Source organism: Zootermopsis nevadensis, unplaced genomic scaffold, assembly GCF_977971745.1.
Source record: "Zootermopsis nevadensis isolate Lab colony 2312 unplaced genomic scaffold, Znev_1.0 Znev_ptg000029l, whole genome shotgun sequence".
NCBI lineage: Eukaryota > Metazoa > Arthropoda > Insecta > Blattodea > Termopsidae > Zootermopsis > Zootermopsis nevadensis.
Window position 1 is genome coordinate 12,833,871 of NW_028259161.1, and position 15,948 is coordinate 12,849,818.

The window sequence follows — 15,948 nt, forward strand, 5'->3', positions numbered from 1 at the left end:
GATTTCACGCTCACGACTTAAAAACCCAACTTGGAATTTAATGCGCATATTTTTAAATGTTGTTTTCCTGTTACAGATTTCTTCTGGAACTTGTTCTGATTAATGGAGAAGTTTAGGCCCGATTAGATTCTGGGAAAATCTGACTTCAGAATAGGGTCTGTTAAGCTGGGTTCACACTTGCACATTCTGCCGTAACGCAACAGCGAATGCGCGTGTGTGGACGTTGTTAATATTCGCCTCTGTTCGGTTCGCGACAGATCGGATCAACGCTGATGTCGGTTTTTCGGCGAACGTCAAAGGATGTTATGTTACTCCACCGTAGCAAATGAGGGCGTTCGTCAGAATGCTCCGTGACATGTCCACAAGTTAACCTTGGAATCCCTCATCACGTTACGCGCATAATGCACAATTGTGGACCGGGCAGACTGTAGACGAGACAATATCATGTGCCTATTAAGGACCATTGGTCTGCCGATGTTAAAACGACGTTCTGATCAAGGAATATCGGATAGGCATATCACTAACTGAGGGGCGTCATGTGCTGGACCTGAAAAAGCTTCTTTCGTTTAAAACTAGATGTTTTCGCGAAACGTTTAAGTAGGCAGAAGACCTGTGATCGAGACCTTTTGGTCGCAGGTCATACAATGGTCCTTGGTGTGAGTAGAAACATGTGTGAATTGGAAATATACGAGGAATAAGGTTAGGCCAGTGACATGCGCATTTCATGTAGAACGGCGCTTTCGTCAGAGCCCATGTAACCTCGTTCACAGCGAGAAGAGAAGTTCGTGGCGTGAACAGCGCTCAAGGTACTTCCCCGGCGATCGATAGGACAATACGAAATCGATCCCTGGCCTTTGTCGATGTCTACTACATTTACGTGTTCAACAGAGCTTAATTTATATTATTTTCCTACGCTGAGGTCATAATCCACGACTTTGCATATGTCTGTTTATCGCCTTTGTTAGCCTGACTGAATGGTGCCCGATGACAGAGTTTCATATAAGTTAATTATAATTGGCCTAAGTAATGTATGCCTATAAAGTGATATGCAGTTTCTAATATAGAAGATGTCCTATATGCAGAGTCGTTCTTGAGGTAGGTCTTTCGGGCACCGTTCAGTTCAGTTACCTTTTTTACCCGCGACACGTCTCGTCTTGTCAAAGACACGTGACGGCACACCACCAAATGATGTCTCACGAAACGTCGGTACGAAACAATACATGACCATAAATTTGTCTAAATATAAATAAAAAATGTATGCATGTAAAGAAAACATAACGCATGTTTAATAAAACTATCGATGGAAGATAAGGATTACGTTCTTGTAAATGTGTCGTGAGAATATTGTTTTTTTATATATAAAAATTAGCGGCACACCGGTTGAGTAACACTGCGATAGGCTGTATATCCGCGTATGATGAAGACGTTCCCTGTCATAAAGCTCGGAATAAAAAAGAATTGTTTTAACGCCACCCTCGCAAGTGGGATTTTTCTATGTGGTTTTCCAGCTAAAGTTTTCTGCTGTTAAGAAAACAATCCAAAGTTTATGCGAATTATATGCTCAATAATAGTAGGCATGTAATTTAGTTTCTAACTGAATGTCGTTCACATTGCTCCGCATTCCCCTGTCGGGTTTATTGGCGGGCGGCCACTTTTATCTCCGTATCTGTCAATATGAGTTCACCAATATTGACTATCTGCATTCCAACGTTTGTGTACTGACGGGCCTCGTTTCTTGTTGCCTGTAACTTTGATCTACGCCTGTTACTGGCTGTCAGTCAGTACTGCATGTTAAAGACTTTCACAATTTAGCAATTTGCAACTCTGCAGTTTGACATTTGTCACACAGTTAACTTAATCATTCCTGTTCTAAAATCTTACGGGTTTATTTAAAATAGGTTTAGACTGGCGGAACATGCATCACGTAGCATGTAAGAGAGAAGATGCATGCATTTTATTTTGTTGAAACATGTACAGGCTACTGATAGGCTAACCACATTTATGAATTTGATGTTCTTGCATCGGCGATTATGAAGGTCTGAGTTGTTGCGCCGTGTAGTCTGGTAAATATTGACCGACGTTTCACAGGTCCTTATTGCCTCCATCACCAGGAGGATAAGTTGTGGATAAATTTTCTACCAGTCTCCACGGCGCAACATCCTAGAAGACAAGTCTTATCAGCTCCGGTGCACCTTTGTCCACCACGAATCTCACTTGAAATTATCCTGAACTGAATCTGGGTCTCTGCAGTGAGAAGACAATGTCGCCTGAGCCAGTTTTTAACGAAATCTAAAAAACAAAGCCTCCCCGTTTTAATTCCTTTGTGAGCCATGTCTCATCTAGCTGTGGGCGTTGTTAACTCGCAAGTGTGAGTCATTGACGTCAATGCTCTGGAGGAAGTTGTGTTCAATAGACTCACCAGGCGTAACCAATGATAAGACTCCGTGTGCAAGAAGAGTGTATACCCCAGAATTCGTCGTTAATGCCAGATGTGACGTGGATAAAACAAGTCTCTTACGCAAATTCTTAGGAGCCTGGCCAAACTGCCTCAGGTTACTTTATTTGTAGTTTTAAGGAATATTAGGGTATGCGTGTCCTGATAAGTATAAACTGTAGCCAAGTTGTCGTCCAAAACTTGTATTTGTCTTATTACCGATTAAAGGTTTGTTTTCTGATTGGAAGGTGATTTAGTTTGAGAAGAGACTATGCGAGGCGCTTCTGACGAACGGGATGCAGAGTCCCAAGAAAGTTGATTTATTGGCCTTGTAATTCGTGAAGTATTCTAGGCCTACTCGCAGTAGCTTTAGTAACTGAAGTTCGTGATTTAAATTATCTTGTGTTAGCTCAATCGTTACCATCTGCAGTACGGAAATCCTTTTAAAGGAATTGGTAATGTTGAGTTTTGCCCACATAGTGTGTTGTGGATTTCATACGACTTTTACTTAAAACATCTATCAGTTTATCTCTGTAATATTGAAGTTTCGTGTTTTCTCTTCGGTAGGAACTGAAAGTTTAAACACTGTTTAGATGAGCTTCGGCTTCGAAGAGTTGACAGCTTCACTTGACACAAAAGATGGATCTCAATTTCTATACATCTGTTAAGCTGTTGACGTTAGTAATTTTCTTTGGTTCAGCCTGTCTTCCATTTTCAAATAAGTTGAACTTACTTCGAATTTACTTTATAGACCCTAAATAACGGCGTAAGTCAGTGCCCTGCTGCTGTTTGATAAAATAATCTCGCCTCACGAAAGGACCAATTTTACATTGGGTGTTATTTTTCAATGTCTTCTTCATCCTCACTGAATTTTACATTTAACCCAGCGCATATTTCATCCACGTCTGATTCGTCTTTAAGATAATCTGACATTTAAGTCGGGATTCTTACAGTCTAAGTTCGGTTAAGCAGTTGGTTTCCCCCACAAATATTAATTGTCCGAGCATATTTTTTTTTTGTCTGGGGAACAGAAATGTTATTTAAAGTTAAATTTATACGAACGTTATTATTAGTTTGTTATTTGCTTGTCTGTGGTACTGCCACGGATTATTTGGTTACTCCTCAGCCGTTTAATATCAAATTACAGAGTTTCCTACTTAGACGTGCAGTCTCTTATGTAACTTACGTCGTTACGCTGTAACATCGTTGCTAGGGGATGGTCACGTCTCTTCGAGCAAGAAATGCGGCACAGGATTGAGTAATTCAGTTGACTTTGCTTCGATAAGACGTCGCCTTTTCTAGGATCGCGTCTACAATGTAAACCGGAAACAACGTATAGACTTAGGCTTACATAAAGACGAGAAAATAATATTCAGTTCTGGAAACGGCTGTCGTCAAGAATAACTTTATTCGGCCATGTCTTGTCAGTTGTTGATCCGTAAGATCATTTGAAGTGAAGCTGTTGTTTGTGTGTCCGTCCGTTTGCGATCATAGTCACATGATGGCTTCGTCTGTTTGTTTCAGCAGGTTACAGTCACCTGCGGAGTCCCGCGGTATGTGGGACGCCGCGAGACGCCACGACGGATTGCGGTCGCGATGAGGCGTCGCCTCCACCAGCTGCCCCGCCGTCTTCAGGCTTCATCCACCTCCGGAGTCCCGTGTACCAGCTCAAAGAAGGTAACATCTTCTGGTTATTAATTCAAGAAACGCAGGCTTAAATCTTCTTCCAGAGGCGTCCCTTCCACTTCTTACCCAGTTTGTAAACCCAAGAAAATCTGCAGCAGTTTTAACAGTTGGCCTTCTGGCTACGAAATAACAAACGCACAGAATTAGCCCCTCGGTTCGTTAGCAGTCCGTAATCAGCTTCACACCGACGTCAGTGATGGCTCTTTACAATGAGATTAAAGGTTCACATGTCGGTAACGGTCTTCTGGGTAGTAACGCTGTGTTTGCTTGTAGTTAGAGTGCTACCAACTTTTAAAAGGCAAATGCTGCCTCCATCTTTACCCATACGGCGTTACAACCCAACATCGACTTTTGTATATCAAATCTAAAACTTCTTGACGATGGTGAAGAGTCAATTGAATAAAAATTTACTTGGATATTATTCATCGTCTAGTAAATATAAAACGTAAAACGACGTTTCGGAGATGGGACTCTATCTCCGTCTTCAGGTTCCTACACAGTTGGGCCCACTTTGTCCGGAGATAGGGATTAGCTCTATCTAGTGGGCCCAACTGTGTAGGAACCTGAAGACGGAGATAGAGTCCCATCTCCGAAACGTCGTTTTACGTTTTATATTTACTAGACGATGGATAATATCCAAGTAAATTTTTATTCAATCGACTTTTGTATTTAGGTAATGAAATTTCCTGCCAGTGGTCGTTTCACGTCCTTGTAACCTGCGCCCCGGGTAACCGCCCTATCCAGCCTGCGTCTTCTTCCCCTAAGAAGTTAGGGAGGACAAAAAAGTTTTATGTGAAATGTGTAGGCGTGTTTCTTAATACACAAGTCAGCGGTCACCTTTGTATGTGGCACAAGGAATTAAAACATTGTATATAGTCCGTAAGTAATTTTCAAAATAATATACGTTTTAGTAAGCATAGCTGCGATATTTTCATTATTAGCTTCCAATAAAATAATTTTTTCCTTATATAAAAGTGAGGGCACTTGACTGTTTTGGGAGGAGATTACGTGGCGAAGGAACACGCTCTTTCTATTTGAAAAGGCCTGCATTAGTTTGAAGTGTAAGTTGTTCGCACTGTCGTCATGTGTGGGTAGCGTACACACGTGAAAATAACATTGCAGGTGGCTACAATCAACTGGGGGACAGCTCGATGCAACACCTGGCTGGCGGATCTGCGGGGACCGACGACCCACCATCTGCCGGTGGTGCAGTGAGCTACAGTACCGTGACGCCCCAGCACCAGGGACAACATTACGATCCTCCAGACCACGAATATCACTCCCTGGACAGTGGCAATCACCACCCGAACCCCTACATCGACAGCTCTCCAGAGTTCTACTCTGCACCTCCGCCATCCTCTCTCCTGGACACCAAGTATCAGGCGCACTTCGTCAAGAATTACCCGCGCAGTGAGTAGGCTTACACTTCTTCATTCCACTGGAGCAGAGTCCCTGTGAAATTCCGGGCTCTTCATCTCACCACAGCGAGTCTGAAGATTACTGTCTTCCGGGTTACTGCGTCGTGTATTCTGGTAGAAGGCTACTGACGTTTCATATATGCTTACTACCTCCATTATCAGAGCAATGATGGGGGCCTCTGAAACATCGGTAAACTTCTACCAGAATACACGACGCAGTAACCCAGAAGACAGTAATCTTCAGGTGAATTCCAGTTTCTAGAATACGTATCTTCAATGTTCTTTGTCTTTTTGAATACGACAGTGAACTTGGCGTTTATATGTTACGGATGAATCTTGGATTAGACGCATTTCAGGCTGTGAACAAATTTGATGTAATAGGAACGAACTTTCAGTGCCTTGGACATTCTGTAACCTTGCTAACAGCCACGAGTGCTTGTCCGTGTTTGTTTTGCTTTTAGTGATGCTTTGGTGGCCATGCGGGACTCTCCGTTCGTCATTAGGCTGGCCTTGCCCAATGCCCGTCGTCGGGAATAATTATTTGCTGTAATAATGTTTCGGCTTTTGTTTCGCGAGTTTGTTTTCGTTCAAGAATATTTTACCCTGAATAAGTCATCGGTGCGTAATGCGTGAGGTGATATCTGTGGTCACAGGTCCATGTTCTTTAAGAAGCATCGTTAAACTGAATAAGTATGAGACATGTAGCACGAACACGGCGATGAGAAATGCATTCTTAATAGAGTTTTTGTCGGAAAATCTGAAGCGAAGAAATTATTTGAGATACCTTCTTTGTAAGGGTGAAGGTGTGGACTGGATTTATTTCCTTCAGGAAATGGTCCAGTTCTGTGAACGTAGTGACGCATTTAAAGTTTCTATAAAATACGGGGAATTTCGTGATCAGCTGAGCGGCAATCAGCTTCTAAATGACTCTGCTCTTTGGTGTTGGTTCTTAGATTATGTCTTTGCAGACAATCAACTCGAAAGCACTGCCCAAAACCCATCCTTAACCATGTCTTTTTTGTGAAATATTTGAATTTGATTTTTGTTTTAAATTACGCGTAGAGTTGGTTTGCTCTTAAGTCTATGGAACCATGCGCATGTCACCATGGAGGCGTATAGTGCAGAGGTTCCCAAAGTGTGGGGCGCGCTCCCTTGCGGGGCGTGTATTTTGTATGAAAAACTTTTTTTTTAACGAAATATGGAGAAACATTTTTAACATCCTTTGCTCGGTTGAGGCAGTTTAGTTGTATTACAGTGCTGTAGAATTCAGACTCGTAGATCATCGGCGGTTTTAGGAAGTAAACGGCAATATTAGTCTACGTACAGTTAGGGATACATCCCACTAATCCAGGTACGGAGCGTGTATGTTATTACAGTTTTTTTTAAAATTAAATGCATTGAATAATATATACTAAATTATAAAAAAATGTGTGCTCATAGCTAAATTTTATGAAAAATCTGTTTGCTTGCACTTGTTCTGGAAGGGGGCGTGAAATTTATGAAATGTTTTAAAGGGGGCGCAAGGTATAAAAGTTTGAGGACCTCTGGTATAGTGAGCTCGAAGACACAGAACCTGTCAGTTTATCCTACCGATAGATGGCTGCTAAGCTGCCACGGCAGTTGTTTGTTTTAAAAAGGCACAGTAAGACGCAGTTGCTTTGATTAACTTGTGGACCCCTGGTAGAGGGATCGTTGTTAGTCAGATCGTCATATTTCACTAGTGAAGGTCACGAACATGTCCTTATGTTATTCACATTGATAACAGAGTTGTCGACCTCAACGCATATCAGTATACTGCTGACATCTACCGGCTAATCATGGTACTGTTGTTGAACTATGGCTGTTTCCACTTAAGACGCACATTATGTAATCAAATTGTTCATTTGCATCTCTTGTTCTGTTGGAATATATCGTAAGTAGTCGTCCTTCAGAAGACGAAAGACCGTTTGGACTCTGACACTGAAAAAACGACGTTATAATCGTTTCGATATTAAGTTAAAGTTAGAGTTAGGTTATGTAACTCATTCCTTTTTATTTTATCCACACAAAGAATGGGTGTATAATAGATACATTCGTGAATTTGTAAAATGCTGTCTCTTTTGTTACAAATCGCACGTATTTTTACCCAGGCACTAAACTGAGTAATTTACCATCAAAATTTTGACTGCTGTATTGTTTGGGTAAGTCCTGCTTCATAAAATTCACAGCCCCCCTCCCCCCGCGTCTACCTCATCCCGCTAATAAGTGCACCGAATATCGTGGTTAGTGCCTCTTCTTCGTATTTGTGAGATCCCGGGTTCAAATACTGGCCCGGGGATATGTTTGCGTTTATGGGATGATATTATTAAAATAAATATTTAAAAAACGTGTGTAGTCTGGGTTCAGTTGAAAATGGTAAATAATGTTTTGCTTACGTAAACGACGGGGAATTTTGTGGCCAGCTAATTTGAAACAAATTCTAATAATTTTTCTCACGTGTGGACAAATGTATGCGTTAAATTGGCGAACTACGTCTTTGTACGGGTCTTAAAGAAATATTTATAAACATAGGCCTACGGTCACACCAAATAATTTGGTTACTTGGGGTCTTAAAATAGGCTCTGAGCCTGACAAGTATATGAACAGCTTTTAAAAATTGTTGTATGCGATGAAAATGACTTCACTTCGTTGTCAGTGTTTTGGTACTCGGCCTGTTTTAAGAAGTAAGCAAGAATTGCGTTATTTCTAGCACTGCCGATGTTTGGTTGAAGGAGCCACGCGTTACGTACTTGTACAGCCCTGAGAAATACAATTACCGCTGAACATTTCCCACGGTCATCTGAATACCTTGCCAGTTTCGGAGCCACAGCATACATTTGCGTGTATTCAGTGCCCGCATGACTTGGTGGCTTCTGACCTCCAGAAGTGGTGACCTTTCCGCGTTGTTGGTTGTCACGTGATAGTACAAAATAGAGTAGGCTACGAAATAATGCAAATGTTATGCGAATAATCTAGTATAAACGTCGTTATTGGTGTTAACATCGTGTCTTATTGCTGTTTAAGACAGGAATTTGTAGACACTTGTAGATTGTGGAAACAAATGGTCTGCATTTGTTTTCTTTGCGGTACGGAATGGATTTTTAAACGTTTAGACGGACTTAGGCTTTGAAGGGTTAATCGAATTTAAAATGTGATGTTTAGGGACTGTATCATTTTAGAATGAACTGCCATGCATAATTTTGAAAACGTTTAACAGTAAAAGCCGGTTTTCTAACTGTCGTTAATTTATGCTAAACGTTGTCCGTAATAATTTAGACGTATACAGCAGAAGTCGGCAACCTTTTCGTTATCGCAGAATGCATTAGCTATTCCATTCTTTGTCCAAGACCGCTCAAAGATATTAAAAATATCGCGGCAGCCAGCGAAACTGTGGAATGTAGCTGTTAGTCTTTCAGACAGCTTTGATTTGAAATCATTGCTAATTTTATAAAACTTCACTTATTAATACCGCAGTAGTTCTTATATTGTTTGTTAAACTTAATTTGATATGGCCTCAAACATAGTTGCGAAGGCCACATGCGGCTCTCGGGTTACACTCCCCTGGTATACAGGATCGTCTCTGTGCTTGTGACCTGATCGTTCGAACACACCAGGAGAATCTAAATTGTGGTTTTACTAATGGAAATTGGTTCATGATTTACGTCAATGTAAGTTGCATTGTTTGTTGCTTATTACAGTTATTTCCGGCTTGATTTCTTCAGGATATGCGGTTTACAGAGATTAGATTATTCCGCTGAAATAAAACATCCTCGCCTCCGGCTTTTTATAAAACCACGATAAGGAACGCAGGGCGTGAAAACGAACAGTAAACAACTTTGAATGTGGTAGCTCATCACAGTTTATTACGGTTGATCAATTCCCTAGAATGATTAACTACTGATTTGTCTTGGCGGTCCACCAACCCGCCACGGGCTGTTTCTTACAAATTGTGTAAACCGCACGAAGAAACCCCATGTCTAACATACACAAGCAAAACACGATGAAAATAAAATTAAGATGATTGTCTTTTGGACTGTTGCGCCGTATAGTCTGGTAGAATAAATAATAAAATCGTTTTGTATTATAGCGACATCTGTTAACACGATTTAAGAATTACTGCAGAAAATCGTCGGCCTCACTGGCGCAGTCGGTTTACAGGCAGAACGAGTCGGTGTCCACAACAAATGTGATTGTGAATATGGATCTGAACTTTCATGTTTCATAAAAGCCGTGTAGTAACTTCGCCTACCTTAGCGAGGATTAGCATCTGAAGGACTCTGTCCCATGAACATGGACACGGAACATAAATGGAAGAACCAAATTCGTAGAAGGAGGAAAATTAAAGGAAAGGACGAAGGACCCTAAGCTAGACTTCTGATTTTTCAGAAGACCATTAAATAAACTGGACAGTGGTGCGAACTGAAAAACCAAGTTTCGTGTAACATTTCCTCGAGGCCTTGGTAAGTCACAATAATACGTCGTGATAGCCTATAATGTAATCGTGTTACGAAACGAGCAGAGGGGAGTGGCGAACTCGGACTAGACTTGAAGAAAACACCGAAGCTGTGTGATTCAGTTAGTTCCTCTGTCGGAAAACCCCGCATCCAACGTCGTCAAGGCGAACTCTGACGTCTTTTCGACCACGAAGCGCACACAACGTGCAGCTAGGAGAGTACCTGCGTTGTTACCACGGAGAATTCAATATTCTAAACGACGTTTGAATGACTTATATAGCCAGAGAGGTAGTAGTGAGGCAGACCGTACGCTGTAGGCTGTCGTACGTGGGTTATGTGGTGGATTGTCCCTCAACCTTAATGGTACCGCGGATCCGCTACTCAGAATTATCTCATGCGTTTTGATTAAGTAAAATATAGACTAACTAAAAGAGAGATGGAAGGTATTTTCGTCATGTTTTTTACTCCATCTTGGAAATAAAGGAGTGACGATTAAACCTTGTTCATGTAAACTTATGATCCCATCATCTGACGTTTTGTAAGTCGATTCCACCGCGCATTTGTTGGTTGACTAGTGCTGCCAGACCTTCGACGGAAGCACTGGAAACACGGCACTGGCATTTAGAGCTGTGCTCTCTTTCTGTCTCGCTGATTGATATAACGACTTGACTCGTCAGGATCTCCTTTCAGATCCTGGTCGGTTTTTTTTAATGTTGCCCACGACGTATTTTAGACATTTCACAGATTTTCAACAGACTATGTATAATACGGCGTACCTCCGCTAGGGTCTATTCTTGATGGTGTTTGTTGGGTGAAAACATATATTTTAAAGAAAAGCCCAGAAGTTTTATTAGACTCTTCCGTAGATGCACATTTGTCTAGAAGTAAACGTGGATAAAACGTTTCTAATTTTACACTTCTTGCTTTGTATGGGTGTGAAATCAGGTCCCTCACGTTCATGGAAGAACACATTGAACGTTTTTAAGAAAAAAAAATGCGTACTCAGTTTTGGTTAGAAAGCCTGAAATGAGCAGACCACTCAAAATACCTAGGCCTAGATGTCAAGATAATATTAAAATAGATCCTAAGGAAAGAGGTTTGGGGCTGTGGATTGGATTAATCTGTGATCTTGCACACACTGTTATGAGGCAGGAAATTTCTTGACTAGCTGGGCGTACTAATAGCTTCTTAAGAAGGGCCTTGCTTCGTGGAGTTAGTAGTACCTTAGTAAGGAATTGAGACCAATTAACGAAGGAAGATAATAGCAGAATTACGATGTAACGACAATTCTCCCTATGCGTGAGGCCATGGAGGCGAAGAGGGAGTTGGAGTTTTAGCTCCACGCGTTTTAAATGTCGATGTTAAGTGGAAGCGATGATCGGCTTCACGCTTGGGCCGCTTTATCCCGGTGGAAGAGCCCCCTTGATACCCGGTGGATAGAAGGCCGCTTGGGTCGCATAGTTTCTGTACCAGAAATTTTATATCAGTCAGAAAACTCCGCGAGTGAACCCAGTTCAGACGTCGTCCAAGAAAATAGTTCCTGAATAGCGTCTTTACTTAGCTGTACTGATAGCACAGTTGTGGGCCTACATCTTTAGATAAGTAAAACGTCATTGTGAAATAGACTCTTCAATCCACCGGCCTGTAGCCTAAATTCAGTGGTCCATTCTGTTTCTCCCAGATGGCGCGTGAAAAATTGTAAGTGGGAGAGGGGGAGATTTCTCTTGAAGCGACAACCGTGGGTAAATTATGTTTTTGTCAATTTTGAAATTACTCACGGGTGTTGAAAAACTTCGATCTCTATAATGGCGCGTCCTGGATAATTGGTACACAAAATTATGTTCCTCTTTGGCAGACAGATCCGAGAAAGTCACCGACATGTTTTATTTTTAAAATTAGGCTCAGGAGTATCCAACAAACTTACACGACGGCTTGTCACAGAAACGTCTGCACTTTAAATGTGCCAGTTCTTATGTCAAAATCTTTGTTTATAAAGTATTAAGTTTGTTTAAAGGTCCATGTTCTGTCGGTAGAGGGCATTCAGCTTTAATTACAGAATGTTCTTGTTTGTTTGTTTGTTTGTTTGTTTATTCATTTCCTTGTATATGGACAGTTTGTTACAGGTTAGTTACATAGTATGTTTACTTTCCATCACCAAAAGTTCTCCTTGGCCATGTTTGTTCGTGGACTCATGCCTTGACACTGGTCTTCTGTTACAGGTCGTTATTCTCATCAAGAAGCCTACAGTGATTCTTATAGTTCTCCCTATGACTCTTCGCCGTTTCAGACCGTTCCAAACAGCGCACCGGATCACTGGGGTTCAGGCCCTGACATGGGGCAGGGAGGACCTCATCCTCACCCTGCCTTTTTGCATTCTGGTCCAGGCAGGGACACCCTAGGCCACGCGGTTACCCCCAATGGTGACACAAAACCAGTGCATCAGTCTTCAATGCTTGCTGGGTACTCCGGTAGGTAAAAAAAAAGTTATTCTTCCTGTGTCCGGTTTTTCCAGACAGACTTCGATTTTGACCTCGTGATTGTAGACCGGAGCTGTCATTTGTTTAGAGGGAAATTTTCATGTTGTTGTTTTAAATGTTTTAAAAAGTATATTTTATACATTTACAATCGGCAATTCGTTGGTCCCCTCGATTCTTTCATGTGATTGATGTGTACAGTCATCTCTGCTCTTATGGGATAGTTGCATTTATGTAAGACGCCGACCTACAGAAAATCACGTAGTAAAAATAACCCCGGTACCTCCGCAGAGATTAGATTAGTCCTTTGAAAGTTTAAAGCGCGAGGAATGAAATTACATAAGAGCAAACTCTCATATACAAAAGTTTGCATTTCACGAACAGCTTTTACCGATTCATCGAATTCGCGTTAACGAAACAAACGTAATTGCAGAGATGACTGTATTTATGATTTTTATTGAAAATCAGCGATGTAAGAATTACGATTTAGTATAAGACTCAGTACGAGATACATTGTAACAATTTTTTTTTTCACTTTTCGACTTGCTGGTTTCAAAATCGGCGTTATTTTGAATCGACGCAAATCGAGGGCTACCTGTAATTAGTTTTTGTATAGGCCTGATATGATAATTTTCTCTCACTTTTTGTATTAAGATGTAAAAGGACAAAACAGATGAAATAGTCTGTAATATTGCAGGAATGGTGTCCCATAACTCAGGTAGGCGCTTCTCACAGTTATGTTAGGTTAGGTTTCCTATCCTAGTCATTCCACCAGTGCAAGATATTCATCAACCCATCTTCCTCATCTTCAGGGTTTGGTATAGACTTATCTGAGACCATAATATCAACGGACTCATCCTATTACTATAATTAATATTGCAGAAAAAGTTTATAAATGTAACTTATTCCTGCCTTTAGGCCTGGATGAATATGGAATAACAAGTCGTAAACTTACGTTAACAGTTTTAATTCTTCTGATGTTGAACAAATGACAGTCGTCAATAAATTTGGCCCGTCTTTGAGAGTACCTTGGTCATCTTTAATCTTGATTGAGTGACGGTCATTTAAAAAGAGAAATTGTCCCATGTATGAGACCGCAATTCAAAATATTTGACCCAAATTTGAGAGTACCTCAAAGTCGTTGCTTAAAACAGCGTTAGTCAGCTGATCTTTGTAATTGTGACGCGTTACTTTATTTTTGTGTCACGTAGGAACTGAATTTTCTAGTTGCTGTGACGTCAGATGAACGCCTATTCGGTTCAAGGTCTTTGTTCTTGTACCCCGACTGTTAATCAAAATTTAGCAATTACGAACTGAAGAATCTAGAAGCGGTAGCAGAATGGTTTACATTCCATGCGATTTTTTCTTAGGAAATACTTCGTAAAACCTCGTTGCGTCTTGTGGCCAGAGAAAAAGATGGTATCATTTTTGTCTTAATTTTTGTTTCGGTACTACAGTATGTTGTTTGGCTAAACGAAGTTAATCTGTGTGTCTCTTTTTCACGTTTAATGTGGCTAATCAGGTTTGAAATTAGAATGGGGCAGTCTTCTGGGTTCTCCCGCCATACAGCAGACTTTTCCTTGACCTGGGAATCCCACTTGATGTCGAAGAGGGTAGGCACTCGTCCGTACGAGTTATAATTGGACGCTGCCCTGATAATAAGTCAGAAGGGATAATTCGCGCTTTCTGGAGCCATTATTTTTTTCTCCCACAAAAAATATTATTCGTTTGTGCGTTCACCGTATGATTGTGACAGTCCATCTCCGGAAATAAATCCCGTCGACTCGATTTCCTTGGAAATTTTCGAAACTGCCCTCTTCCAGAAATAATTCGAGACAACACCTTAAAAACTTGGCATCCAGTATCTTTGTATCGTTTCTCAAACGTCAAAAATGGTCTCAGATGTTTTTAGACCGTCGTTTAAAGTTCATTCAGGGATTAATGACATTTTTGCATTAAAAGATCTGGCTGGTATTAAATAAAGTCGGGCTTAAGTGAGGTCCGGGTAACAAATTTAAAGATAAACTTCTGGTATGGGCTGGGACGGGCCAGATGGTCCTCGGGTCCGATAAACATACGTAAATTTTGGCTCATGCAGACCTTTTCCAGTTGTAGCCTTATTTAAGGTCTTGCGTCAACGTTTTCCTAAAGAGAATTGGGTAATATAACGTAAGATATAATCAGAATAACCACTCTTCAGGCCGAGATTTGAATCCGGGGTCTGCGAAATACGAGATGGTCATTATTATTTGTCATACGACGTAACTTTAGGCCCGTTTATTGAACGACATTGCCACGTATTTCATTATATGAGATTAGTCAGGTTAGTGTTTTAGGCAGCATCGATTCGAAAAATCTGCGTACAGATACTTGGGCAAATCGTCGTACCACGTTGACGTTGAAAGCCCTCGCATGGAACGGCATTTCGCCCCTGACTCACGCTCTGAAGTTCCCAGGAGTTAATTCTGGATGCGACTGTTTTGACAGAAACTTTACGTAGTTTTTATCAAGCCCTAATGTGGTAATATTTGAAGGTGGTTTGTGGATTTAACCTGCCTGTTCCTACTGAAATGACCGTAAGAGAATGAAGGGATTCTGAGACCGATTTCAGACCGAAAGTTTTTGTTTTATAAAGTAAAACTGCCCCTGGTACCCATTGGATAGGAGGCTGGGTGGGCCCTAGAGATGGTCTGGAGGCGGAGATGAAAGAAAAATCTTCTATCCCTACTGGGGATCAAACCCTGGTCTTCCAGTCCATAGTCACTACACTAATTGATCTACCCCAGTTCCCACATCGTTCATAAAAACTATTAGATACTTTGATATTGGTATTTACATTGATATATCAATGCGTTCCTTTAAAGTTTGCTGTGAATACTAATTCGAGCAGGCGGTGGGCCATGCTTCACAGGGTCAGGTCCAATTCAGCTGTGGCAATTCCTACTGGAGCTACTCACAGACAAATCATGCCAGGGCTTCATTTCCTGGACGGGTGATGGCTGGGAATTCAAACTGACCGATCCTGATGAGGTAGCACGCCGTTGGGGAATCCGCAAGAACAAACCCAAGATGAATTACGAGAAACTGAGCCGTGGACTGCGATATTATTATGATAAGAACATAATCCACAAGACAGCAGGCAAACGTTATGTATACCGTTTTGTGTGTGACCTGCAAAGTTTGATGGGGTGAGTACTTAAACAGTAATTTATCATGATAAATATATTTCAGTATGTTCCAGTAAATACTGCATGTAAAAGGATAAAGCAGAATCTTTCATGATTCATTCTGTGGTCGTGTAGAATTGATTCGGTTGGTTGCGAGCGGATGAAAGAATGAATAAACGGATGATCAGAACAGAGGGTCTCGAAGGAGATTTCACCTGTGGCTTTGTAAATTCAGGGCAGCTTGCAGCATCCTAAGTTTGGAGGACGTTGTCATGATCACGGGAAGGCCACAAAAGT

The 15,948-nt window shown here is 41.2% G+C and overlaps 1 protein-coding gene across 7 annotated transcripts in view; it reads left to right on the forward strand.

Moving 5' to 3' along the window:
* pnt (ETS transcription factor pointed) overlaps positions 1 to 15,948 on the forward strand; it is a 331,267-nt gene that overhangs the window by 306,385 nt on the left and 8,934 nt on the right. For 5 of the 7 annotated variants that reach the window (XM_022067402.2, XM_087357922.1, XM_087357920.1 and 2 more), the window contains 4 exons: positions 3,959 to 4,111; positions 5,243 to 5,530; positions 12,230 to 12,478; positions 15,375 to 15,672. In XM_022067402.2, coding sequence (XP_021923094.2) covers positions 3,959 to 4,111; positions 5,243 to 5,530; positions 12,230 to 12,478; positions 15,375 to 15,672 — 988 coding nt within the window. The remainder of the gene's footprint in view (positions 1 to 3,958; positions 4,112 to 5,242; positions 5,531 to 12,229; positions 12,479 to 15,374; positions 15,673 to 15,948) is intronic. The other 2 variants (XM_087357923.1, XM_087357921.1) reach the window with 2 other exon arrangements.